Genomic DNA, 27,937 nt, shown 5'->3' with positions numbered 1-27,937 from the left:
ATTTAGTTATTCTGTAAACTTGTTACTCGGTCATTAATTAAATAATGTGTTTTTTGCGCATAGCGTAATTTTGTTAGAAATTGATGGAGAATTGTAACCATGGGTTTTATCAAGTTAACATTATTTGTTGTAATTGTTGCAATAGTATTGAACTATTTATGGAATTATTTTAGTACTCCATTACCTCCCGTGGTGGAAGGCTTTTTCCATCCAAGTTTCAGAAGAGTAGCTGAAAAATTAAGGTAGAATATAAATATAATGGCTGCAACTTGGGCTATAATAGCCTATATCGTGATTCTATCCCATACGGGATTGAAAATGTTCCATTTATCGATTGGTTTAACCTTTCATTTTATCAAGAGTTATCTCTTTATAAGAGATGTCTATCAAGAGTTATTTTTTATAAGAGAAGTCGACAGTAATAATTTATTGTAATTTGCTTTCATTCACTGTAACACGGGATAGAATCACGAACAGTATATAGTGTCATTCACTACATATTTTGCCATATATAACTGTTTCTTTCGATGTTATCAAGTGTCTTAAAAGGGTTTTATCTTGGGGACTATTATATAAAAAAAAGGGGTTTAGATATTTTTAGGGGGAAAAGAAATAAAAATAGCATTAAATTTATGTTAAACATATGAACACGGGATAGAATCACGAACAGTATATAGTGTCATTCACTACATATTTTGCCATATATAACTTTTTCTCTTTAAATGTTATCAAGTGTCTTAAAAGGGTTTTATTTTGGGGACTTATATAAAAAGGGGTTTAGATATTTTTTTGTGGGGAAAATAAATAAAAGTAGTATTAAAAATATGTGAAACATATAAAGACGGGATAGAATGACGAACAGTATATAGGACGATGACATTACAAATTATATATAACTTACTTTCATTCATTACGGGATAGAATGATGAACAGTATATAGTGTCACTTACTACATAATTTTCAATATATAACGTTCATTCTTTCAATATATAAAGTTCATTCTTTTAATGTTAACGATGTATATAAAGTGTATTAAAAGAAAATACATTAAAAATCTGTTAATAAATGACAAACATTATATACAACGATGATAATACATGTAATAATAATAGTTTAAAATTGCCGTTCATTCACACGGGATAGAATGACAAACAGTATATGTCACTTAATACCGTCTACACGTGGAGTTTAAAGGAACATCGAAGTTGAAAATCCAAGGGGATGGTGAATTTTTTATTTTTTTTAGTAAAATATGTCATTGATGATTCTGATTTACAACCTTTGACTAAAATTGTGTTTAAATTTTAAAAAATAAAATAATTGGCAATAAAAGGAAAGGAATGAAACCAGTAAAGGAAAACGCATATAGCTGTTGCGAAAACGGATTTAGGTTGTATCGAAAAATAGGTTGTATGAATTTTTTATTTAATATAAATTATTTTTATTATATGGATATAATTTGTTTTATTTGTATTAATTTTGGTATGGTAATTTGGTACATATATTTCTTAATTGGTATATAATAATTTACTTATAAAGTAAGCTTTAAAAAAAATATTATTATTATATTAAGGATAAATTATTTAAGAGAGTTGTTTTGAGCAGTCATGAGTAAACTATATTAACTAAAATTGCTGAAATATTTTGTATTACTTTGAGATGGTAAAAGGTATAGTGTATGCCTAAATTTATATTGAGTAGATCAAGATCATGTTTTTCCTACGTTATTACTTTTGTAGTGTTGGTTTCGCTTGTCCAAATTCTGATCGTTGTTTGTTTAGGCGTCAAGGCTAGAGTGTTAATTTTTCAGTGGATGGATTTAATTTTAATTGCTAAAACCAACCTAATTCGTTATAATTGTATTTGTCTCTTATTTCGTGGCCAGTGTAAATAAAAGTTGATGTGTTACTTAATTTTGTGTGTTTTCATTTCATGTCTTGCACTATACTAAAGTGAAACTATGACTATTATAAACAGCTACCTTCGATGTTCCTTTAAAAGTCCACGTGTAGACGGTAGCCGATTAAGTGACATATAATGTTTGTCATTATATCCCGTGTTTATATGTTTAACACATTTTTAATGTATTTTCTTTTAATACACTTTATATACATCGTTAACATTGAAAGAATGTACGTTATATATTGAAAATTATGTAGTAAGTGACACTATATATATCGAATGTGGGGAACTAATTAATGGTCCTTTGCAGAATTAGGTGGCCCGTTACACAGAAAAAAATAAAATTTATAGAACATTTTTAAACAGAAGAAGACTTCAGATAAATATTTAAATGTTAAAAGAATGAAAAGTATATTTATTAAAATAAATGTTTAATGATACAACAGCCCAACAACAAACTGGCAGAACCGGAAAAATTAATGAACTAATAAACCCATAATAACATACAAATTCATGAAATATATTTTTATATTTTAATTATATTTAAACAATAAAAAATTTATAATTAACACAACAAACGATAAATGAATGCACAACAACAAAAACTAATAAAATGAAATATTTTTATTACATAAAATACATAATTTTTTTTGTAAAAGGTTCTACTAATCGATAAATTGTACACAATACATAATTTAATGGTAACAATATATAATGTATGAAAACTGACATCATTTCATTATGAAATTATTTTAAGTAATACAAATATTCCCGTATATTTATTTGACGGGACAGAATCATGATATAGCCGCAACTTGATAGGAGAATGTGAGCATGTGGAAAGACATCACTGAAACAAATATGCTAAAGTGTGCATTTTAGTTTAGAAATGCACATTTTGTCAACCTGTGCTGAGGTGACTATGCTGTCATTCTTTCCTTACCGATAGGGGCCTATGTCATTGCGGTGCGACGATTTACCCAATACTACCCAAGGAATCCAGGTCGTTTCGCCCTTATTCCTATTCGACCCCGAGTCGTTTCGCCCTTGTTCCCGTTCGCCCCGAGTCATTTCGCCCTTAGAATGAGTCATTTCGTCCTCCATTATGAGTCGTTTCGCCCCTATGTATTTGGGTGGTACTAGTATGCAAAATTTGGTATATAAAAATAATTTTACCCATAATTTTGTCGTAATAGTCACCTAACAGGCAACAAGGTTGTAGACTTAAACGTAAAGTCCGAAACAAAATGTGGACAACTACAATAAATTGCTCCTACCTTTATTTTTCGTTAGATTTTACCCACATTTTGTCCAGACAGAAATCTTGAAAATACAATTACAATGGCATGGATTCCACATACTAGATGATAACCATGTCACCTGTATCGACTTCGCTGAGATCGTATAGGGCAAAAAAGCATGTAATTTTGTGCCGGCTGCCATTTTGACTTTTTATGGAATATTCGACAAGAGGGGTGAAAGGATATGACTTAATCTAACAAAACCGTTGAATGTAATAACATGTTATGATATAAATGCAAATGTGATGACGTCATATTATTTTATTATTATTAATATTATTTGATTGTTTAAAGATACCACTAGAGATCATTGATTTTATATTAATATTTTAGAGTCTTTCACCCCTCTTGAAGAGTATTCCATAAAAAACCAAAATGGCAGACAGCAGAAAACTGCATGTAGTTAAATGTAAACTGAAGCAAATGGACCTTTCAATATTTCCTCATAAATCGTCTTCAGCATAGATGTAAACATGACATGTCAATGGATATTACAGAGGCCAATTTCGCAAATTTGCAAAAAAAGTGCCATCAGATAAACGACTAGTGCATATGTAGGATTCGGGTAAAAGGGCTAACTCCTTTAAATTGTTAGCACTAATATCTTCACAATGACTATTAAACCAATGTTCGCATGTTTCACAATAAAGACAGTTAGTTTCTCCGCACTCTGTGCGGCAAGAACCACATGGATATTCAACTTTCTTTCGAATTTTGCGTGGAGCCATACTTGAATAAGTCAGAGACAAATATAAATAGGTAAAGCAATGTTTTTGGAAGGTACATCATTTTATGTATGCGCTACATTTGAATTCTGATTGGTTGATATGCATGCCACATTTTCATTTGTTAATAGAAAGGTTAAATATAGTCTCATAATCTTGTTTCAATCATCAAAGATATTCCTCTCTTGGGCTGACCACTTGCTGTTATGCCAGTCACGTATATTTATTGAATTAAGAGTATCACAGTATGATGAGCAGGCCTATTAAATCCTAAGTAAACTATATTATGAAACTTCTATTTCACACAAGCCCCTTCCAATTGTTCCAAACTGAGTTTCGTAATTGGTCAAGTATTGCATACAATAAAGCGGTGAGCTTATTTAAGTTAATATCGACAGTAATTAGCCTAGATTATGCTTGCAAACAGGCCCACAAATACCCATGAGTCAGATTCGTATTCAATACATCATGAAATACTAACTACAAAGAACCCAGAAGCAAATAATGTTTGGTCTTAATTGGTGAAACGACAAATTGAGGCCTTTCCACTTAGGGCCTAAGTAAATAATTTATTAAAAAATATCTTTTAAAAATATTTTTAGACTTGCCCGCTCAAAAACTGCATCTAATAAACTGGTAATGTAAATATATAATATCTAATGACTAAAGGTCTTGTACCGGATTTGGCAGACACTTCAAAAATGTATTTTTATTTTTCTCACACCTGTTGTAATTATTTGGGTTTTTTGTGGGGGGTTTTAATGTTTTCTGATCACAGTAATGTGATAAAAATTGTGCATATCATCAAGATTAGAATTATATATTTTTTTTATACTTACCTCTTTTTTTTATTTTATAAAAATTATTCGTATTATAGAAGGGTAAACGAAGGGAAGTAAGTCAACGTACTGGAGTCTTAGGTGTATACAATTCACCGCAAACAACACGTGTAACTAATATCCAGGTTTAGGGGTTCTAAATAATAATAATAGTGGTATTGGGTAAGTATTGGGTAAGTATTGGGTAGTATTGGGTAAATTGTTGCACCCTGTCATTGTTAATGTTTAATGTATTATAATAATTTATTATATGTAGCAAGGCAGTTCATTGTGTAAAATGGTCAAACAAAACAGTGCCACATTGATCACTGGTCCCGTTCAAATAGAAACAATACAGAGGGTCATATAAAGTTTTCACATGGAACAACAAAAATTATTTATTTTAAAATATGATGCAACTACCTGTGAAAGAGCATGTGCAAGAATATAAAGTCTGCCGAGCAAAGTTTATAGGGGAAGGGAGTAATATGCTTCCCCCCTTCCCCCCAAAACCCCCCCCAGAGTTTTAAAAAGAAAATTTGTTTTAACAGGGAGGGGTTTCGAGCTCCTAAACCATCGCCCTGTGCAAACACCTGCTCTGTACAATACTACAAAGAGTCATATCAGAGTTCGACAAATCTGCTAGCCCAAGGCCCGGGGCTAGTGCTTTTTTAACACAGGACTATTCACAAATGCAAAACCAGTAGCCTGATGGGCTAGTGACTAAAAAAAACAGCCCAAAAAAACACTGCTAGCTCAAAATATTTTTCCTCCACTAACATACATTTGATAAATGTTTTTCTGACATTGGTCATCGCATACAATCAACAAATCAATAAGTATATATTAATATTCAACTAGATTTCTACAAAATGCAGTAACAAGACGTTTCTACATCGTCAGTTAAAACAACACACACGATGCAGACTTTGTTTTCTTTTCACTATCAAGTTTCATGGACAGGAAACGTCTATAATAAAATGCGTGTTTTGATTGGTTGTACAAGTTACATAGTAGTAAAATCTCGCACATGTAAACAAGGTAAAAAATGTGTGTGAATCGCCAGTCCATATTAATAAACAGGCTAGTAGGATATCTGAAGTACAACCCCAGTCATGTTTAAAATTACTGTGTTTGTCTTATCTTTCTATTGATTCTAATTTATCGCTTACTTCCGATAGGAATGTTGGCAATCAAGGAACACAATAATAGAGCCGACTTGACCTGTAGCAGTTTGGTTTGTAACAAATATGACCCCAAATTTTAGCACAAGTGAACATGTTGAGACCAATGATGTACTTGCACACGAATCCACCTATATATACAATGTAAATAGACAAATAAATTGTGAGACCCACCACAGTAATACAAGTGGATATAGACAGCCCAGTACAGTGATCAGTGATGTACATCTCCTTAAAGCAAAGCATACATATGTTGTAAATAGCCATGTAACCCCCCACTGTTTTGCTATTGAACCTACCAGTGATACCCATGTACCTAACCTTAGTTATTTTGTAAACAGCCAGGCTTCATCTTACACTGTATATAATTCCCAAACCACTGATAACATAATAGACTATACCAATATGAAACACAACTGTATTTACTTAAAAATACTCAGTTTAAATGTCTGTGGCTTAAGAAACAAATTGGTTATACCTGACTTTCTAAATTTTGTCTCACAATATGATATTCTATGCTTTACTGAAAGTAAAACAGATGAAAGTGATTGCTTATCACAGTTAATCCCAGGTTACACTCTACATTTCAATAACAGAAAAGGTAAAAGATCATCTGGTGGTATCGTTATTGGTGTAAGAAATGAACTGACCAACCTATTTAAAATAAATGTAAAAAATAACTCGCAGTATATTTCATGGTTTAGTATTTTAGACAAAGAGTGTATAGGTAATAGCGTAACTGCTGGTGTTGTGTATATTCCCCCAATTGGCTCACCATACTTAAAAGTTGATACTTTTGATATTGTTGAAAATGAAATTTCCCAAATGACAGAACCAGGAAAACCTCTGCTCCTAATAGGTGATTTTAATGCAAGAACTAGATGTTTGCCCGATTACACTACACTTGATGATCATAATACTATATATATTGATAATGTTGACATGGAAACCTTTTTAAATGATATAGCAAAGCTTGATACTTTAAATGTACCCAGGGACAGAGCAAGCCAGAATAAGGGTAAGGTTAACAGCCATGGTCTCAAACTTCTTGATTTGTGCAAACATAATAATATATATATCCTCAATGGTAGATGCGGAAAAGATAAAAATATAGGTGCAGTCACCAGTAAAGATTGTAGTTTGATTGATTATGTTATTGGTACTCACCACATGTTTAAATCTGTCATTGACTTAGAAGTGTGTAATTTTGACCCACTCTTTTCAGATATCCACTGTGCAGTTGTACTTACCTGTAAGATTCAGACAGACCATGACATACAAACTAAACATAACCAATGTGTAAATGACGATTTGGAGTCAATTAATATCCATAAATGGAATGCCAATAAAAGTGAAGAATTTCTTAGCAATATCAATACAAACTTACTTCAGTCACTATCAGTAATTCTCGATAATGAATCTATCAGTATCCCAACACGTGTAAACCAAACAGTCGACACGCTGAACAAGCTATTTTTAGACTTGGCCATCTTAACATTCGGTCACGTGTCAACACGTAAACATAGATCTGGCACTTCGCCAGATAATAAGTGACCCTGGTTCAGTAAATGGTGCAAGCTTCTACAAACAAAATATTTTGAGGCAAAAAAATGTTTCTCGAAACAAAACTATAGCAAATAAAATGAACGTAACAAACGCAAGTAAATGCTATAAAAAATATATATTTAAATCTTATTCTCATTACAAATTTAAAACAGAGCAGAACATGAGGCTATTAAAAACAAATGACCCCAAAGAATTCTATAAAATATTTAAAGAGACAAAAAGCAGGACAGAAAATGTACCACCGGTTGAAGACTTCTTTAATTATTTCAGTGAATTAAATAAGGACCTATCGGCTGATACAGTGCCCGACATAAATATTGATGATCTCGTAGACCAAGTAAGCAACGATGATATCATAAATGGAAGATTCAGCGAGTACGAAATACTAAAATCAATAAAACAACTAAAAAACAATAAAGCAGCAGGTGTAGATAAAATAATTAACGAATATATTAAATCGACAGCCCATTTATTGCTCCCATTCTATGTTAAACTCTTTAATATACTTTTAGACCATAGTGTGTATCCAGAAGAATGGCTGACTGGAATAATTATACCAATCTTTAAAAATAAAGTAGTAGTTCATGCCCTGAAAACTATCGACCAATTACATTACTATGTTGCTGTTCAAAGTTTATTGAAGAAAATGATTTTATGAGCGAAGCCCGGGCTGCTTTCCGCAGAGGTTATTCGACGATAGATCACTTATTTACACTTCATTCACTAATTGATATCCTGAAAAAAGAAAGAAAAAAAACCTATATTGTGCATTTGTGGATTTTGAAAAAGCTTTCGATATGATCCCAAGAGCACATCTATGGCACAAGTTACTAGAAAATAACATAAATGGTAAATTCTTTAGAATCATATATCAAATGTATCAAGGTTTAAAATCATTAATATTTGTAAATAACAAGAAATCACCATTATTCGCATGCCATAATGGTGTACATCAAGGTGAAAATTTATCCCTGATTTTATTTTCCCTATATCTAAATGATCTAGAAAACTATTTACTTAACCACGGTTGTGAAGGTGTTTCTTCCATCGCAGATAATAAAAATAACACACTAGACATTGGAATACATCTTATTTGCTTATTGTACGCTGACGATACTGCTTTACTAGCAACAAGTGCGGTCAATTTACAACACACGTTAAATATATTCTATCAATATTGTAATATTTGGAAACTTAAAATAAATACTACAAAAACAAGTCTTAATTTTTAATGGAAATTCTAAAGATTATAAATATACTTTTAAGATTGGAAAAACTACTCTCGAAAATGTCAAAGAATACAAATATTTAGGTGCCATTTTTACTAAACTAAATAAATTCAAAAATACTAAGATTAGACTTAAACAACAGGCAACAAAGGCTATGTATTTCTGGCAAAAGCAAAAGATCGCCATCTATCAATAGAATGTAACCTCAAAATGTTTGACTCGATGGTTCTGCCAATATTATTATATGGATGTGAAATATGGGGATTCGAAAACAATGACATCTATAACTCTGGTCAAATCAATTTTATTAGACATATTCTCCCTGTAAAAAAGCTACCCCAGTTTGCATGTTATATGGTGAACTTGGTAGAATGCCAGTCGAGTTGACTATCCACAAAAGATTAATTTATTATTGGGCACAAGTTATTTTGGGGAAACAATCTAAACTATCTCTATTATTATACACATCAATGATGAGAGACCATATTAGCAATGGAACTAACTATAACTGGATTGCTGCTGTTAAAAGTATTTTAGATCATCTAGGAATGAGTAATATATGGCTATCACAAACCTTTCTATCGGTAAAATGGCTATCACAACAAATTAGCATACGACAAAATGAGAAGTATTTACAAACATGGAAAAATAATATTTCAGAATCATCAAGAGGTAAAACCTATGAATATTTTAAAGACCAATTAAATTTTGAAAATTATCTTAATATTATTCCTGAAAAATTATGGACTGTTATGATAAAATTTAGGACTTCTAACCATTATTTACCTGTTGAGACTGGCCATTGGAATACAGTTCTATTAGAAGATAGACTTTGTACTATTTGTGAAGAAAACGACATAGGAGACGAATTTCATTATTTATTTGTGTGTAGTTTTTTCAGTAATTCCTATTATTTTTATCCTCCTGTTAACCATCTTGTCAAAATCAGAATATGTATGTTCCTTTTACGCCGTTGCATAACGCCTGAGTGTAATAAAGTCCTGTTCTGTTCTGTTCTGTTAACATTTCACACCTGTACAAAATAATGTTGGGGTTTCTTTGTCTATTAATTAATGAGTTAATTCTTGCCAATATATTTGTTGACATGTGTCTGACATGGGATATATTGCCCTGTAGGCTATTTGAGCAATTGACATCACCGTTCCTGGTGACAATTCACTACCAAATACACTGAACAAAAGACCATGTATTATTGTGTTACATTGTATTGTGCATTTAATTATTTTGTTTGGGGTGATTAGAGAGAGGAGTTTGTTAAATTACTTACCCACTCCGGATAAGGGGGTGGGGAGTGGGGTGAAAACTGGACAATGGTTTAGGATCAAATGTAACGAAATAGGGTAGGCCATACAGTTTTTAAAAGTTACTAATTTATTTTTTAAACTTCATTCACCTCTACAGGTTGAGATAAAGTTTCACTAAATAATACCTATACTAATAATACTAAAAACAAATTAAAAAAGTAATTACACTCGTGTACATCAAAAAAAAAGAGATGAAAACAGGTCACTTGGGTTTTTAGGTACTATAGGGTTTGGGTTCCTTGAAACATAATTTTTCAGCTTCACATAAAGTTTGTTGTAATTGATAAAAAATTTGGGTTAGTGCTTTATTTTGGTGGGCTAGTGGAATTTACAAATCCACTAGCCCTGTGACTAATGACTTTAGAAAAAAAAAATCATACTCTGGTCATATTAAGTTTTCACATGGAATAACCATGAAATGATTTTATGATTTTAAAGAAATCGTATGTCTCTGCAGCATTCATTGATTGTATTAATATTTAAGTAAGACATTAATATCATAAACAGTGAAACCTGTCTTATAAAACCGGATGAGACCGGGGACCTACTATTTGTCTCATTTAGACAGGATTCAGTGTTTAGAGGGTCGCATTTTAAAATTTAAAAACAATTTGGGACCACGAAACTTGGTCCGTTTTAACATGATTCCGGTTTGTTGAGGGTCCAGTTTAGACAGGTTTCACAGTAGATGATCTATGATGATATCTTGTTTGTTTGCTGCAGGCAGAATGTACAAAGTGGGAAAGAGAAAGGCGGCTCGTTTGCTGCATACTACAACGGTGAGGTGATCGTCGACATGTGGGGCGGGTACGCCGATGTCGAGTCTCAGCAGCCGTGGGAGAACGACACACTGTCACTGGCATTCTCCGTCACCAAGAGCGTCTCCGCCCTCACCATCGCCAAGATGGTCGACAGGTAGGTGGCGTCTCCGCACTCACAATCGCCAAGATGGTCGACAGGTAGGTGGCGTCTCCGCACTCACCATCGCCAAGATGGTCGACAGGTAGGTGGCGTCTCCCCACTCGCCATCGCCAAGATGGTCGACAGGTAGGTGGCGTCTCCACACTCGCCATCGCCAAGATGGTCGACAGGTAGGTGGCGTCTCCACACTCGCCATCGCCAAGATGGTCGACAGGTAGGTGGCGTCTCCACACTCGCCATCGCCAAGATGGTCGACAGGTAGGTGGCGTCTTCACACTCGCCATCGCCAAGATGGTCGACAGGTAGGTGACGAGTAAAACTAAAACATGGCTCACTTATAGAGCGTCTCTGCACTCACCATTGCCAAGGTGGTCAACAGTTAGATGACGAGTAAAACCAAAATATGGCTCAATTATTCCTGTACTCAGTGTGCTGTAGATATTACCTGTCAGGCTTTTGATATATAATCATGGAACCAAAATCTTGTTTCCCATGTTTATTATATGACTTTTTATTTTTTATTATGAGTCAGAGTACAATTGTTCCACGAAAGTAATGTATATTTATATATACTGTAATAATCTTTTTAAAAACAGTTTGTGATGGGTTCCAATGATCACAAGGCACAGAACCGAAAAAGTGTTTTTCGTGAAATTTGAAATCCTGTGGTCTGCATGTGTTCACTGAACACACAACTACAGAAAATTTACCTTTTTATAATTATTTAACAAATGTTTCTCTTTAAATTCAAGGGGCATGATGTAGCCCAGTGGTAAAGCTCAAACTTGATGCGTGGTTGGTCTGGGATCAAATCAGTCCTCATCATTGGGCACATTGGATTATTTCTCCTTCCAGCCAGCGCACAACGACTGGTATATAAAAGGCTGTGGTATGTGCCATCCTGTCTGCGGGATGGTGCATATAAAAGATCCCTTGCTACAAATGGAAAAATGTAGCAGGTTTCCTCTAAGAGTATGTGAAAATGACCCAATATGTGACATCCAATAGCCGATGATTAATTAATCAATGTGCTGTAGTGGTGTCTTTAAACAAAACACACTTCATCTATGTGAAAATGACCCAATATGTGACATCCAATAGCCGATGATTAATTCATCAATGTGCTGTACTGGTGTCGTTAAACAAAACACACTTCATCTATGTGAAAATTACCCAATATGTGACATCCAATAGCCGATGATTAATTAATCAATGTGCTGTAGTGGTGTCTTTAAACAAAACACACTTCATCTATGTGAAAATGACCCAATATGTGACATCCAATAGCCGATGATTAATTAATCAATGTGCTGTAGTGGTGTCTTTAAACAAAACACACTTCATCTATGTGAAAATGACCCAATATGTAACATCCAATGTGCTGTAGCCGATGATTAATTAATCAATGTGCTGTAGTGGTGTCTTTAAACAAAACACACTTTATCTATGTGAAAATGACCCAATATGTGACATCCAATAGCCGATGATTAATTAATCAATGTGCTGTAGTGGTGTCTTTAAACAAAACACACTTCATCTATGTGAAAATGACCCAATATGTGACATCCAATAGCCGATGATTAATTAATCAATGTGCTGTAGTGGTGTCTTTAAACAAAACACACTTTATCTATGTGAAAATGACCCAATATGTGACATCCAATAGCCGATGATTAATTCATCAATGTGCTGTAGTGGTGTCTTTAAACAAAACACACTTCATCTATGTGAAAATGACCCAATATGTGACATCCAATAGCCGATGATTAATTCATCAATGTGCTGTAGTGGTGTCGTCTTTAAACAAAACACACTTCATCTATGTGAAAATGACCCAATATGTGACATCCAATAGCCGATGATTAATTCATCAATGTGCTGTAGTGGTGTCTTTAAACAAAACACACTTCATCTATGTGAAAATGACCCAATATGTGACATCCAATAGCCGATGATTAATTCATCAATGTGCTGTAGTGGTGTCTTTAAACAAAACACACTTCATCTATGTGAAAATGACCCAATATGTGACATCCAATAGCCGATGATTAATTCATCAATGTGCTGTAGTGGTGTCTTTAAACAAAACACACTTCATCTATGTGAAAATGACCCAATATGTGACATCCAATACCCAATATGTGACATCCAATAGCCGATGATTAATTAATCAATGTGCTGTAGTGGTGTCTTTAAACAAAAAACACACTTCATCTATGTGAAAATGACCCAATATGTGACATCCAATAGCCGATGATTAATTAATCAATGTGCTGTAGTGGTGTCTTTAAACGAAACACACTTCATCTATGTGAAAATGACCCAATATGTGACATCCAATAGCCGATGATTAATTAATCAATGTGCTGTAGTGGTGTCTTTAAACGAAACACACTTCATCTATGTGAAAATGACCCAATATGTGACATCCAATAGCCGATGATTAATTAATCAATGTGCTGTAGTGGTGTCTTTAAACAAAACACACTTCATCTATGTGAAAATGACCCAATATGTGACATCCAATAGCCGATGATTAATTAATCAATGTGCTGTAGTGGTGTCTTTAAACAAAACACACTTTATCTATGTGAAAATGACCCAATATGTGACATCCAATAGCCGATGATTAATTCATCAATGTGCTGTAGTGGTGTCTTTAAACAAAACACACTTCATCTATGTGAAAATGACCCAATATGTGACATCCAATAGCCGATGATTAATTCATCAATGTGCTGTAGTGGTGTCGTTAAACAAAACACACTTCATCTATGTGAAAATGACCCAATATGTGACATCCAATAGCCGATGATTAATTCATCAATGTGCTGTAGTGGTGTCTTTAAACGAAACACACTTCATCTATGTGAAAATGACCCAATATGTGACATCCAATAGCCGATGATTAATTAATCAATGTGCTGTAGTGGTGTCTTTAAACGAAACACACTTCATCTATGTGAAAATGACCCAATATGTGACATCCAATAGCCGATGATTAATTAATCAATGTGCTGTAGTGGTGTCTTTAAACGAAACACACTTTATCTATGTGAAAATGACCCAATATGTGACATCCAATAGCCGATGATTAATTAATCAATGTGCTGTAGTGGTGTCTTTAAACGAAACACACTTCATCTATGTGAAAATGACCCAATATGTGACATCCAATAGCCGATGATTAATTAATCAATGTGCTGTAGTGGTGTCTTTAAACGAAACACACTTCATCTATGTGAAAATGACCCAATATGTGACATCCAATAGCCGATGATTAATTAATCAATGTGCTGTAGTGGTGTCTTTAAACGAGTGGTGTCTTTAAACGTGTCTTTAAACGAAACACACTTTATCTATGTGAAAATGACAATATGTGACATCCAGCCGATGATTAATTAATCAATGTGCTGTAGTGGTGTCTTTAAACGAAACACACTTTATCTATGTGAAAATGACCCAATATGTGACATCCAATAGCCGATGATTAATTAATCAATGTGCTGTAGTGGTGTCTTTAAACAAAACACACTTCATCTATGTGAAAATGACCCAATATGTGACATCCAACAGCCGATGATTAATTAATCAATGTGCTGTAGTGGTGTCTTTAAACAAAACACACTTCATCTATGTGAAAATGACCCAATATGTGACATCCAACAGCCGATGATTAATTAATCAATGTGCTGTAGTGGTGTCTTTAAACAAAACACACTTCATCTATGTGAAAATGACCCAATATGTGACATCCAACAGCCGATGATTAATTCATCAATGTGCTGTAGTGGTGTCTTTAAACAAAACAAACTGTATTCCTAAACTCGGTGTGCTGTAGATTCTACAGAAACTACAGAAAATGTTACTTTTCATAATTTGTTTTAAACATACTACTCTTTAAACTCCCCAGTTAGTAACTCAAAATACATTGTATTTATTTTTAAATAAACCTACACTCTAATAACAGATAATATATTTTTTATTCATCTGTGGAATTTAAGTATAGACTGTTTTTGTTGTAATAAATGTTGACCTGTACCGCTGTTTATGTAAATTAGGTGTGTATAGTCTTTTTCATTTGAATATATTCTGGGAACATTTAATTGAAAATTAATTAGCAACTACTGTTTAATGTTTTAAAATTATGTAGCTATCTCTGAAACTTGCATAGTGAATTGCGACGCGATACTGAACAAAATGTTCCCTGATATTATGTAAAGTTGATCAGTACATTAACATTGTATATTCATTAAATATGCCTACATCACATGGCATGCAGTTCTTTAGTGATGTTCCTGTATTTCCAGAGGTTGGATTCAATACGAGAAGCGTGTCTCATACTACTGGCCAGAATTTGGAAAAAATGGGAAAGAAAATATAACAGTGGAAATCCTACTTAGTCATCAGGTATGGGTTAAATTAACTTCAAATAAAATTAGCTCTATGTTTTAAATAGTTTTTTTAAGTCTTAATTCAAACAGCTATATATATGTGTGTGCATGTGTATGGTATGGTATGGTATGGTATGGTATGGTATGCAGTTTTATATATTATTAGATTAATTGAAATATCTTCTTTTTTTCATATTTGCAGGCAGGATTATTGTCATTTGGTGGGGAGAAGATTTCGTTGTTGGATTTTATTCACCGCCCAAAGGAAGTTGTCCGACTTTTAGAAGACCAGACTCCTCACTGGGTTCCAGGTCAGTTTGTCGAGGAGTTCCATTCAACTTTGTCTGACTCGCAGTAGCTGTTTTAGAGTTACCACACTGGCCAATAGTTCATGGTCTTCACCACTGTTTATAATCAGTATTTTGAAGTGTACAGTAATACAATTAAAGAAAGTTGCAAGCAACAGAATTCATTTGTATGTAAATATTTGCTTTATGAAACAATAATAAATTATATAAGTTTCCATTTTTTTTTAATTCCCAGATTTTTTTTCTGTTCATCTTATAAAAAGTTCGAAATAAGCACTTGTCTGTCCTGACAAGTAAGGCGGTGTTTTATTATAAGTAACAGGTTGACCATACTGTGTGGTGTTTACTTACAGGCACAGCTCATGGCTATCACGCAGTCACAATTGGCTATTACGTGGGCACTCTAGCACAGAAGGCTGACCCCAAACACAGGAACCTGTCACAAATATTTAAAGAGGAGATAGCTGAACCCCTTGGTGAGTGTTGTCCTGCTGGTATCTGGTACGGGGCTGTTTAAATGGGTAAAGAATGGACTTGTGCTAGTTTTATACTATATTGGAAATTAAAAGTGCAGGGCTTCTAGAATTTTTATAAAATCCACTAGCCATGGGATCAGTGATTTTTAAATTTTACTAACCACGATTAAAAATTCACTAGCCCTGCTTAAAGTAAATACAATTTTACTAATAGTAATAATTAAATATGTCACCTAAAGAAGGAGATACAGCTTTTAAAAAAAGTTAGATATGGGGGAGGGCAAGATAGTTATATTTACAAAATAGACTTAATTGTAAATGCAGCATTTGAAAACTTTTTGTTTCACTAGTTGGGCATGGTGGTAGTAGTTGTTTACTAGCCAAACATTGAATATCACTAGCCAAGGGAGTGGGGCTACCACAGACTAGAAGCCCTGAAGGTGTATTCTTAGGCTGTGTACAGTTTCACAGTGAATACTTAATAGTGAGATGGTTGACTTCATCATTTTTCAGCTGTTGTTTTGTTGTTTTTGTCTTCCATTTTTTCCACTATAATAATACAATAAAAATAGTGAATATAATGTTTTTAAAATGACCATTGACCAGCCCGTTGCTGTGTTGGTAAATGACTACAGACAAGCCCATTGCTGTGTTGGTAAATGACTATTGACCAGCCCATTGCTGTGTTGGTAAATGACTATAGACCAGCCCGTTGCTGTGTTGGTAAATGACTATAGACAAGCCCATTGCTGTGTTGGTAAATGACTACAGACAAGCCCATTGCTGTGTTGGTAAATGTCTATTGACCAGCCCATTGCTGTGTTGGTAAATGTCTATTGACCAGTCCGTTGCTGTGTTGGTAAATGACTACTGACCAGCCCATTGCTGTGTTGGTAAATGACTATTGACCAGCCCATTGCTGTGTTTTTAAATGTCTATAGACCAGCCCGTTGCTGTGTTGGTAAATGACTATAGACCAACCCGTTGCTGTGTTGGTAAATGACTATTGACCAACCCGTTGCTGTGTTGGTAAATGACTATTGACCAACCCGTTGCTGTGTTGGTAAATGACTATTGACCAACCCATTGCTGGCCCCAAGTTACTCTCAGCTAAGAAGAGGTTCTAAGATGGCCGCAGGTTACTCTCAGCTAAGAACAGGTTCTAAGGTGGCCTCAGGTTACACAGCTAAGAACAGGTTCTAAGATGGCCTCAGGCTACTCTCAGCTAAGAACAGGTTCTAAGATGGCCTCAGGTTACACTCAGCGAAGAACAGGCTCTAAGATGGCCTCAGTTTACTCTCAGCTAAGAACAGGTTCTAAGATGGCCTCAGGTTACACTCAGCTAATCTCTGATTTTAGTTTTCTGTTTTTGTTTGTTTCTCTTGTTTCAGGTATTGACTTCCATATCGGCTTACCCAGGGAGCAACACTGGCGAGTGGCGCGGGGCAACTTCCTGTCTCTGTCTCAGATTCTTCTCAAGACCCTGACGTCACCAACTTCATTCCGGATATTTTCTACTTTACTCATGTACCCAGATTCACTCACTGCCAAGTCTATGATGGTCCTTAAAGAGGAGGTAGGATGGCTTTCAGGGGCGTAGGTCTATGATGGTCCTTAAAGAGGAGGTAGGATGACTTTCAGGGGTGTAGGCTGGGGGATTTCAAATGAACCAACACAGTAAAATGGGGAATAATACATTTGTTGGTGACCTAGATTTGATGAAGAATTGCATGCAGCTGTAACAAATATTAATGTGAATAATTTGTTCTAAATTATTAAATAATAAAAATATATCCCAGATTTCAGCTTTAACCGTTAGTATACCATTAATGGTTAAATGTTAGTATACCGGTAATGAATAATATTAGTATACCAGTAATGATTAAATGTTAGAATATCGGAAATGATTAAATATTAGTATACAGGTAATGATTAATTGTTAGTATACCAGCAATGATTAAATGTTAGTATACAAGTAATGCAGACCTGTCAACCCTCCCGGATTCCACGGGAGTCTCCCGGTATTTGATCAAATCTCCTTCCTTCTGCGCAGGAGACAATTTCTCCTGTTAAATGACATTTTTGTAAGCATAAAAAAACAATCGATCCCGTTTTGTCAAAACAACATACGGGAAGTAACTCATTCTCATTCGGAAAATGTCGACTACTTTCGGTTTCCGAGAATGTAACAGGCCGAATTGTCCCGACCGTTTAACCTTTGCCGAAGTAGGACTTGTGGGATATTTATATTGTTAAAAAAGCACATGGAGTTTATAAAATGACGTGTTATTATAATGTTTGTTGTCATTGTAATGGCTATGAAGCGTGTTGCCGATAATTCAACAGGCTGTGTATTGCCATTCAGTGTTGCCATATATATAACTATCCAATTTAATCCTAATAACGCCTCTGAATTGTAAAATGTCTTCCCACTAGATTACATAATGCAACTGACGAATCTGAAGTGCCAGACTCTGGCCCAGAGTTGACAGCGACGATACACACGATGCATGTTAAAATCACATGACACAGCAAGACAACGAAAAGACCAATTAGCTATATAAACATACTTGTGTCAGTTAATTTTGTATGTTTGCGCAGTAAAATGTTGGTAACAAGGGTACACTTCAAGAGATTATTTTTGTACAATTAATAAATGTGTTTGACATAAAGTTACTCACGGAAATGGGTATAATTCTGGTAAATTTCACACGATGTCCGTAATGAGGTTTTACTTATGATTAATAGAAATACAATATTTATTGCATCATTATGATGATTTTAAATAAGTACCACGCCACCGTTCCTCATAATAGTTAAAAATGAATATTAATTTATAAGATTTATATAAATTTGTCTTAGGTACTTAGCTACACTAACCACAAATGATGATGTAACGTAACCTGTAAGGCTGTGTAAGTGTAATACCGTAAATGTACTAATTAATTTTTTTATTTCTTGTTCGTGTTCTTAAAATTTTTGCATAAAAGAGTTATTTAAAAAAAAAAAAAAGTATTAAATCATAATAATATTTAAACTTTAAACTTTTTTTTGTTAAATGCCAAGATCTAAGGTTAACAAGTATATATGATATTATATAACTTATTGTAATATATTTTTTTTTTAATTTTGCGATTTTGGGTTAAATTGTGTTAAATTACCAAATCTCCTGCTTTTTCAACACACACCTCCTGCTTTCTCTTGACTAAAGGTTGACAGGTCTGGTAATGATAATATGATAGTATACAAGTAATGATTAAATGATAGTATAAGTGTAAAGATTCATTTGCAGACGTCTTTTATGAACCGTGCAGATGTACAAGCATCTGGAATTCCGTCATTCATGGGACTCGGCAATGCACGATCTCTGGCAAAACTCTACAGCTTTGTCGCTATGGGTGGCTCCAGCAAAGGGAAGCAACTGCTGTCTGCAGAAACCATGAAGAAGGTGTTAACTCCCTTGACTAGAGGAAAAGATCTCGTCCTACTCACAAATATGACCTATGCTCGTGGACTCATGGTGCTAAATAATTCAAGAGTAAGTATGAGTCAGCCATTAGGTTAACGTAAAAAAAATATCTGGTTTGTGTTGTCTGTGTGGTGTCCATTGTACCGATGAGCATACTAGTGAAATCTTTAAATGTCCTTTAAAGACACTGTTCTGGTTAGAATTGTTTTGTTTGACAACACCTCTGAAGTACATTGATTTATTAATCATTGGCTATTGGATGTCTTAACATTTGGTGATTCTAACACATAGTCATCTGACATATACCTCTAATACAACCCATAGCATGGACAATGTCCGGCTTTCTGTGAGAAATACTCTGAGTGTACGCAATAAAAACAAGACAGATGATAAGTGGCCCTACTACGTCATCATTTCAACAGCAGTTCTTTTACAATAATAACAAGACAGATGATAAGTGGCCCTACTAGGTCATCATTTCAACAGCAGTTCTTTTACAATAAAAACAAGACAGATGATAAGTGGCCCTACTACGTCATCATTTCAACAGCAGTTCTTTTACAATAATAACAAGACAGATGATAAGTGGCCCTACTACGTCATCATTTCAACAGCAGTTCTTTTACAATAAAAACAAGACAGATGATAAGTGGCCCTACTACGTCATCATTTCAACAGCAGTTCTTTTACAATAATAACAAGACAGATGATAAGTGGCCCTACTACGTCATCATTTCAACAGCAGTTCTTTTACAATAAAAACAAGACAGATGATAAGTGGCCCTACTACGTCATCATTTCAACAGCAGTTCTTTTACAATAATAACAAGACAGATGATAAGTGGCCCTACTACGTCATCATTTCAACAGCAGTTCTTTTACAATAAAAACAAGACAGATGATAAGTGGCCCTACTACGTCATCATTTCAACAGCAGTTCTTTTACAATAATAACAAGACAGATGATAAGTGGCCCTACTACGTCATCATTTCAACAGCAGTTCTTTTACAATAAAAACAAGACAGATGATAAGTGGCCCTACTACGTCATCATTTCAACAGCAGTTCTTTTACAATAATAACAAGACAGATGATAAGTGGCCCTACTACGTCATCATTTCAACAGCAGTTCTTTTACAATAAAAACAAGACAGATGATAAGTGGCCCTACTAGGTCATCATTTCAACAGCAGTTCTTTTACAATAATAACAAGACAGATGATAAGTGGCCCTACTACGTCATCATTTCAACAGCAGTTCTTTTACAATAATAACAAGACAGATGATAAGTGGCCCTACTACGTCATCATTTCAACAGCAGTTCTTTTACAATAAAAACAAGACAGACGATAAGTGGCCCTACTAGGTCATCATTTCAACAGCAGTTCTTTTACAATAATAACAAGACAGACGATAAGTGGCCCTACTAGGTCATCATTTCAACAGCAGTTCTTTTACAATAATAACAAGACAGATGATAAGTGGCCCTACTACGTCATCATTTCAACAGCAGTTCTTTTACAATAAAAACAAGACAGATGATAAGTGGCCCTACTACGTCATCATTTCAACAGCAGTTCTTTTACAATAATAACAAGACAGATGATAAGTGGCCCTACTACGTCATCATTTCAACAGCAGTTCTTTTACAATAATAACAAGACAGATGATAAGTGGCCCTACTAGGTCATCATTTCAACAGCAGTTCTTTTACAATAATAACAAGACAGATGATAAGTGGCCCTACTACGTCATCATTTCAACAGCAGTTCTTTTACAATAAAAACAAGACAGATGATAAGTGGCCCTACTACGTCATCATTTCAACAGCAGTTCTTTTACAATAATAACAAGACAGATGATAAGTGGCCCTACTAGGTCATCATTTCAACAGCAGTTCTTTTACAATAATAACAAGACAGATGATAAGTGGCCCTACTACGTCATCATTTCAACAGCAGTTCTTTTACAATAATAACAAGACAGATGATAAGTGGCCCTACTAGGTCATCATTTCAACAGCAGTTCTTTTACAATAATAACAAGACAGATGATAAGTGGCCCTACTACGTCATCATTTCAACAGCAGTTCTTTTACAATAAAAACAAGACAGATGATAAGTGGCCCTACTAGGTCATCATTTCAACAGCAGTTCTTTTACAATAATAACAAGACAGATGATAAGTGGCCCTACTACGTCATCATTTCAACAGCAGTTCTTTTACAATAAAAACAAGACAGATGATAAGTGGCCCTACTAGGTCATCATTTCAACAGCAGTTCTTCTACAATAATAACAAGACAGATGATAAGTGGCCCTACTACGTCATCATTTCAACAGCAGTTCTTCTACAATAATAACAAGACAGATGATAAGTGGCCCTACTACGTCATCATTTCAACAGCAGTTCTTTTACAATAAAAACAAGACAGATGATAAGTGGCCCTACTAGGTCATCATTTCAACAGCAGTTCTTTTACAATAATAACAAGACAGATGATAAGTGGCCCTACTACGTCATCATTTCAACAGCAGTTCTTTTACAATAATAACAAGACAGATGATAAGTGGCCCTACTACGTCATCATTTCAACAGCAGTTCTTTTACAATAAAAACAAGACAGATGATAAGTGGCCCTACTAGGTCATCATTTCAACAGCAGTTCTTTTACAATAATAACAAGACAGATGATAAGTGGCCCTACTACGTCATCATTTCAACAGCAGTTCTTTTACAATAATAACAAGACAGATGATAAGTGGCCCTACTACGTCATCATTTCAACAGCAGTTCTTTTACAATAAAAACAAGACAGACGATAAGTGGCCCTACTAGGTCATCATTTCAACAGCAGTTCTTTTACAATAATAACAAGACAGACGATAAGTGGCCCTACTAGGTCATCATTTCAACAGCAGTTCTTTTACAATAATAACAAGACAGATGATAAGTGGCCCTACTACGTCATCATTTCAACAGCAGTTCTTTTACAATAAAAACAAGACAGATGATAAGTGGCCCTACTACGTCATCATTTCAACAGCAGTTCTTTTACAATAATAACAAGACAGATGATAAGTGGCCCTACTACGTCATCATTTCAACAGCAGTTCTTTTACAATAATAACAAGACAGATGATAAGTGGCCCTACTAGGTCATCATTTCAACAGCAGTTCTTTTACAATAATAACAAGACAGATGATAAGTGGCCCTACTACGTCATCATTTCAACAGCAGTTCTTTTACAATAAAAACAAGACAGATGATAAGTGGCCCTACTACGTCATCATTTCAACAGCAGTTCTTTTACAATAATAACAAGACAGATGATAAGTGGCCCTACTAGGTCATCATTTCAACAGCAGTTCTTTTACAATAATAACAAGACAGATGATAAGTGGCCCTACTACGTCATCATTTCAACAGCAGTTCTTTTACAATAATAACAAGACAGATGATAAGTGGCCCTACTAGGTCATCATTTCAACAGCAGTTCTTTTACAATAATAACAAGACAGATGATAAGTGGCCCTACTACGTCATCATTTCAACAGCAGTTCTTTTACAATAAAAACAAGACAGATGATAAGTGGCCCTACTAGGTCATCATTTCAACAGCAGTTCTTTTACAATAATAACAAGACAGATGATAAGTGGCCCTACTACGTCATCATTTCAACAGCAGTTCTTTTACAATAAAAACAAGACAGATGATAAGTGGCCCTACTAGGTCATCATTTCAACAGCAGTTCTTCTACAATAATAACAAGACAGATGATAAGTGGCCCTACTACGTCATCATTTCAACAGCAGTTCTTCTACAATAATAACAAGACAGATGATAAGTGGCCCTACTACGTCATCATTTCAACAGCAGTTCTTTTACAATAAAAACAAGACAGATGATAAGTGGCCCTACTAGGTCATCATTTCAACAGCAGTTCTTTTACAATAATAACAAGACAGATGATAAGTGGCCCTACTACGTCATCATTTCAACAGCAGTTCTTTTACAATAATAACAAGACAGATGATAAGTGGCCCTACTACGTCATCATTTCAACAGCAGTTCTTTTACAATAATAACAAGACAGATGATAAGTGGCCCTACTACGTCATCATTTCAACAGCAGTTCTTTTACAATAAAAACAAGACAGATGATAAGTGGCCCTACTAGGTCATCATTTCAACAGCAGTTCTTCTACAATAATAACAAGACAGATGATAAGTGGCCCTACTAGGTCATCATTTCAACAGCAGTTCTTTTACAATAATAACAAGACAGATGATAAGTGGCCCTACTACGTCATCATTTCAACAGCAGTTCTTTTACAATAAAAACAAGACAGATGATAAGTGGCCCTACTAGGTCATCATTTCAACAGCAGTTCTTTTACAATAATAACAAGACAGATGATAAGTGGCCCTACTACGTCATCATTTCAACAGCAGTTCTTTTACAATAATAACAAGACAGACGATAAGTGGCCCTACTACGTCATCATTTCAACAGCAGTTCTTTTACAATAATCTTTTAAAATATATCTAAACATATGTCCATTAATTTCCTACATTTTAAGGTACATATTTTTACCTATTCGTACCCTCTGGCAGAAACCCTGAATGCCATGTTTGGGTATACATACTGGGTGGTGAATAATACTTCATTTACCTATGTCACTAGTTGTTGCTTAACTTTAGTATATATTGTTAATGATATTAATTAGTGTTGTTGCACATTCTACTCACCTTCTGTAGAAATGTTTAATATATATTGTTAATGATATTAATTAGTGTTGTTGCACATTCTACTCACCTTCTGTAGAAATGTTTAGGTCTAAGCATTTGTATATATTAAGCTACTTGTACTAGGGGACAGTCCCAGTGCCATGTTGTATTTTAGTATCATTTAATATAGGAAATGTACATGGTTTAATACTTACTGAACCCACGATAACTCTTTATTTCTGGAGTCACCAGGATGTGTAACTATTAAAATAATGCTGTTTTCTAACAGATACTGCTTGTAAATCAACATGATTTTACTTTTCTTAAATGTTCGGTTAATATAATTTGGAGAATAATGTACAGGAAGATCTGAACATCAGAATGTAAAGAAATTGTGGTAGCAACTGTTTTGCTTACAGTATGCACAGCGAAACCCAGTGCCTATAGGAATAGTTAAAGTGGTCACTGAGGAGTTCACAAGCATTAGTTTTATTTTTGGATAGCTTCAAATACTATTTCCCAGCAAAACAAAAACATTACCAAAAAACTAATTATTGTTGACTGTTATTTGTATTTGCATATAACAAATAATTTGGTGTCATCAGGTGGGGGCACAGGTATCTTGTTCCCCTCCCCCAGTTTCTACAGGCATGAAAGATGCTTGTATATAATATACTATCCTGATCACCATCACTATCCTGGGATGATGTCAGTTCACTATTCCAGGGCTCGAACGTAATAATTTCTCACCCACATCATTTTGGGTTTTTTTCAACTACTGTGGGTGAAACGGCTCACCAACAACAACTTTGAGCCTACGGCAATTTTTTTTAAAGTGACTTTTGCAGCAACTAAATGTGATTGAAAGGTTTTCTTGTTGTATGTAGACATATTTCAGATGGACAAATGTTAAATACTGGCAGACAATGTACACCAGGGCCCATGCTTATAAAACTTAAAGTCCAGACTTTAATAAAGTCCAGCAGCATAAAAGTGCAATTGCCGTTAGTGCCATCGTTCAGTTCGAGTTCTGCTATTCTTGTGTTGTCTTCCGTTTGTTTGCAGGGGAGCGTGATGTTTAAACACGGTGGCTTCGAGTTCTGCTATTCTTGTGTTGTCTTCCGTTTGTTGGCAGGGGAGCGTGATGTTTAAACACGGTGGCTTCGAGTTCTGCTACTCTTGTGTTGTCTTCCGTTTCTTTGCAGGGGAGCGTGATGTTTAAACACGGTGGCTTCGAGTTCTGCTATTCTTGTGTTGTCTTCCGTTTCTTTGCAGGGGAGCGTGATGTTTGGACATGGAGGCTATGGAGGACAAGCAGCTCTGGCTGATCCTTACAACAAACTGTCGCTGGCTTACATCTCCAACTACCTGGAATCCTTTGGGCTCTGCAACGATCCAAGGTTTATCGACTTGTATGAACTAGTGTACGACTGTCTCGATGATTATCTTTCCAAACAGTAATCCTGATACTTACATCCTATGAGACAGCACTGGCCAGTGACGATGTTAGCACTGGCCAGTGGCGATGTTACCACTGGCTAGTGACAGTGCTAGCACTGGCCAGTGGTGATGTTACCACTGGCCAGTGACGATGTTAGTACTGGCCAGTGGCGATGTTACCACTGGCTAGTTAGGACTGGCCAGTGACGATGTTAACACTGGCCAGTGACGATGTTAGGACTGGCCAGTGACGATGTTAACACTGGCCAGTGACGATGTTAGGACTGGCCAGTGACGATGTTAGCACTGGCCAGTGACGATGTTAGCACTGGCCAGTGACGATGTTAGGACTGGCCAGTGACGATGTTAGTACTGGCCAGTGACGATGTTACCACTGGCCAGTGATGATGTTAACACTGGCCAGTGACGATGCACCAATATGTAAGGATTGTCTGTTATTTCTTTTACATTCATCAGGGTATGAAAAAAATAAATCATCTCCAAACTGTGAATCGGCGAAGCTGTTCTCACAGACGTTTGTGGACAAGTTGTTTTGTTCATACTTCAATGAATGTAAAAGAAATAACAGACAATACTTATTTACATTTCAAACATACTTACCAATAATGACACTAAAAGTGCATATTTTATTTTGAATTATTGTTTGGTTTTTAAACAATAACGCTCAGTAAGACAAACTACCAGCATAAAGAGACGTCATCAGATATAATGTTATTTTTATTTTCACCGAGATATGAACAAACTTGTTGCTACAGCTGGACCAGTGGATGATATTAAATTGTAATAAATGTAACGGAAATTTAATTATTAGATTATAAATGACAATTCCTAATTTCGTATTGATAAATAACGGTGGGTTTGGGGGTTTTGTTTTTGCAAAGAAACCACTTTTCTAGCAAACGTGTCTAATTTGACATACTTCTGTTGGTAATTTCACATCACTGAATACTAGCAGTAAGAAATCAACCTGACTTGATCATATAAACACCTGAAGTATATATTATAATTTTCATATATATAGATCTTTGAATGTTCATTAAAGGTAACAGTGATCTCTTCACAAAAGCGTTTTCCTTTGACTCTGTTTTTGAGGACATCTGGAGACTTTCAAAATATTCAAAAACCATTTTACGATATTGTCTACGATTTACAAATATAATAGATGCAAACAATCTCATCATTTTGGTGCAATTACCGACTGGGAACTAAAGTTCATGTGATTTTTCGCTTTGTACATTTACACATTTGATAACAGATTTGTTATTTTGATTGCCTGTTTATTTAAATCAGATGTAGGTCAATCACATGGACTTGTCATCAATCACATGGACTTGTCGTCAATCACATGGACTTGTCGTCAATCACATGGACTTGTCATCATCAGCAATGAAATAAACACCTACATTATGTGGCATTTATTGCTAACTATACTAATGACGCTAATTGCTCGATAAGACACAGGGGCGCAGTATGGGGGGTTGGTTTCCCAGTTGCACGAACCCCCCCCCCCCCACCCAGCTAAAAAAAAAAACCCACCACGTAGATCTAAATTGATGTCCACGTAAAATTTATAATTTAAATTATAAACATTTACATATTGTTTTGGACCCCCCCCCCCCCCCTCCCCACCCAAAGCATAATCCGCCCCAGAGACAAAAGTACAAAGAGCATTGTCAACCAAGATTTGTCACATAATGTTCTCATTTGATTTCTCACAAGTTATATTGTTCATCAGTTTAAGAAATACATAATGTTACATGTATTACAGTGTTAGGTAGAAAGAGTATTGCTTATTTATTGCTTTTTAAAGGAGTTACTTTCTTTTCCTCCTTGGTTCTATATTATTTTAAAATTTTAATTTTCTACAAATATTTGTAGGTACTAGATGTATTCGTGTTTTTGTGATGTGTTTGTTGTATGCACTAATTATGCAGTTTTTATAGTTTGCAAGAAATTATACACAATGATTGTTACAAAGGATATGTAATTTTTATTTATTTCTTCAATTTTATATTTTTATTTACAGTATACAGGTTTAATAAATTATTTGAATCTTTATTGTAAACTTGTTTATTATTGACTACTTTTTGTTCTGTGTAACAATATAATTTAAAAACAAAACACC

General features: G+C 34.8%; 1 protein-coding gene across 2 annotated transcripts; it reads left to right on the top strand.

Annotated features, from left to right (window-relative positions):
- LOC121383203 (beta-lactamase domain-containing protein 2-like) lies at positions 1-27,868 on the top strand. Of its 2 annotated transcripts, none has more exons than XM_041513077.1 (8): positions 1-242; positions 10,774-10,965; positions 15,282-15,381; positions 15,568-15,676; positions 16,027-16,149; positions 17,541-17,725; positions 19,442-19,687; positions 25,627-27,868. In XM_041513077.1, the coding sequence occupies exons 1-8, from the start codon at positions 100-102 to the stop codon at positions 25,810-25,812; spliced, it is 1,284 nt and encodes a 427-aa protein (XP_041369011.1). In that variant the 5' UTR covers positions 1-99; the 3' UTR covers positions 25,813-27,868. The 2 variants fall into 2 exon arrangements, with proteins under 2 accessions (XP_041369011.1, XP_041369013.1); XM_041513079.1 differs by lacking the exon at positions 1-242 and adding an exon at positions 2,707-2,818.
- The last annotated feature ends 69 nt before the right edge of the window (positions 27,869-27,937 follow it).

This window comes from Gigantopelta aegis, chromosome 10 (assembly GCF_016097555.1).
Source record: "Gigantopelta aegis isolate Gae_Host chromosome 10, Gae_host_genome, whole genome shotgun sequence".
NCBI classification, from domain to species: Eukaryota; Metazoa; Mollusca; class Gastropoda; order Neomphalida; family Peltospiridae; genus Gigantopelta; species Gigantopelta aegis.
Note: the sequence above shows the minus strand (reverse complement) of the source record. Positions and strands in the feature narration are given on the sequence as shown.

Excerpts from the sequence above, each read along its gene's own strand:
- LOC121383203 (XM_041513077.1), top strand. The coding sequence starts at position 100 with ATGGGTTTTATCAAGTTAACATTATTTGTTGTAATTGTTGCAATAGTA. Across the intron at positions 243-10,773 it reads AGAGTAGCTGAAAAATTAAG|GCAGAATGTACAAAGTGGGA; the intron begins GTAGAATATAAA and ends TGTTTGCTGCAG. Across the intron at positions 19,688-25,626 it reads TGGTGCTAAATAATTCAAGA|GGGAGCGTGATGTTTGGACA; the intron begins GTAAGTATGAGT and ends GTTTCTTTGCAG.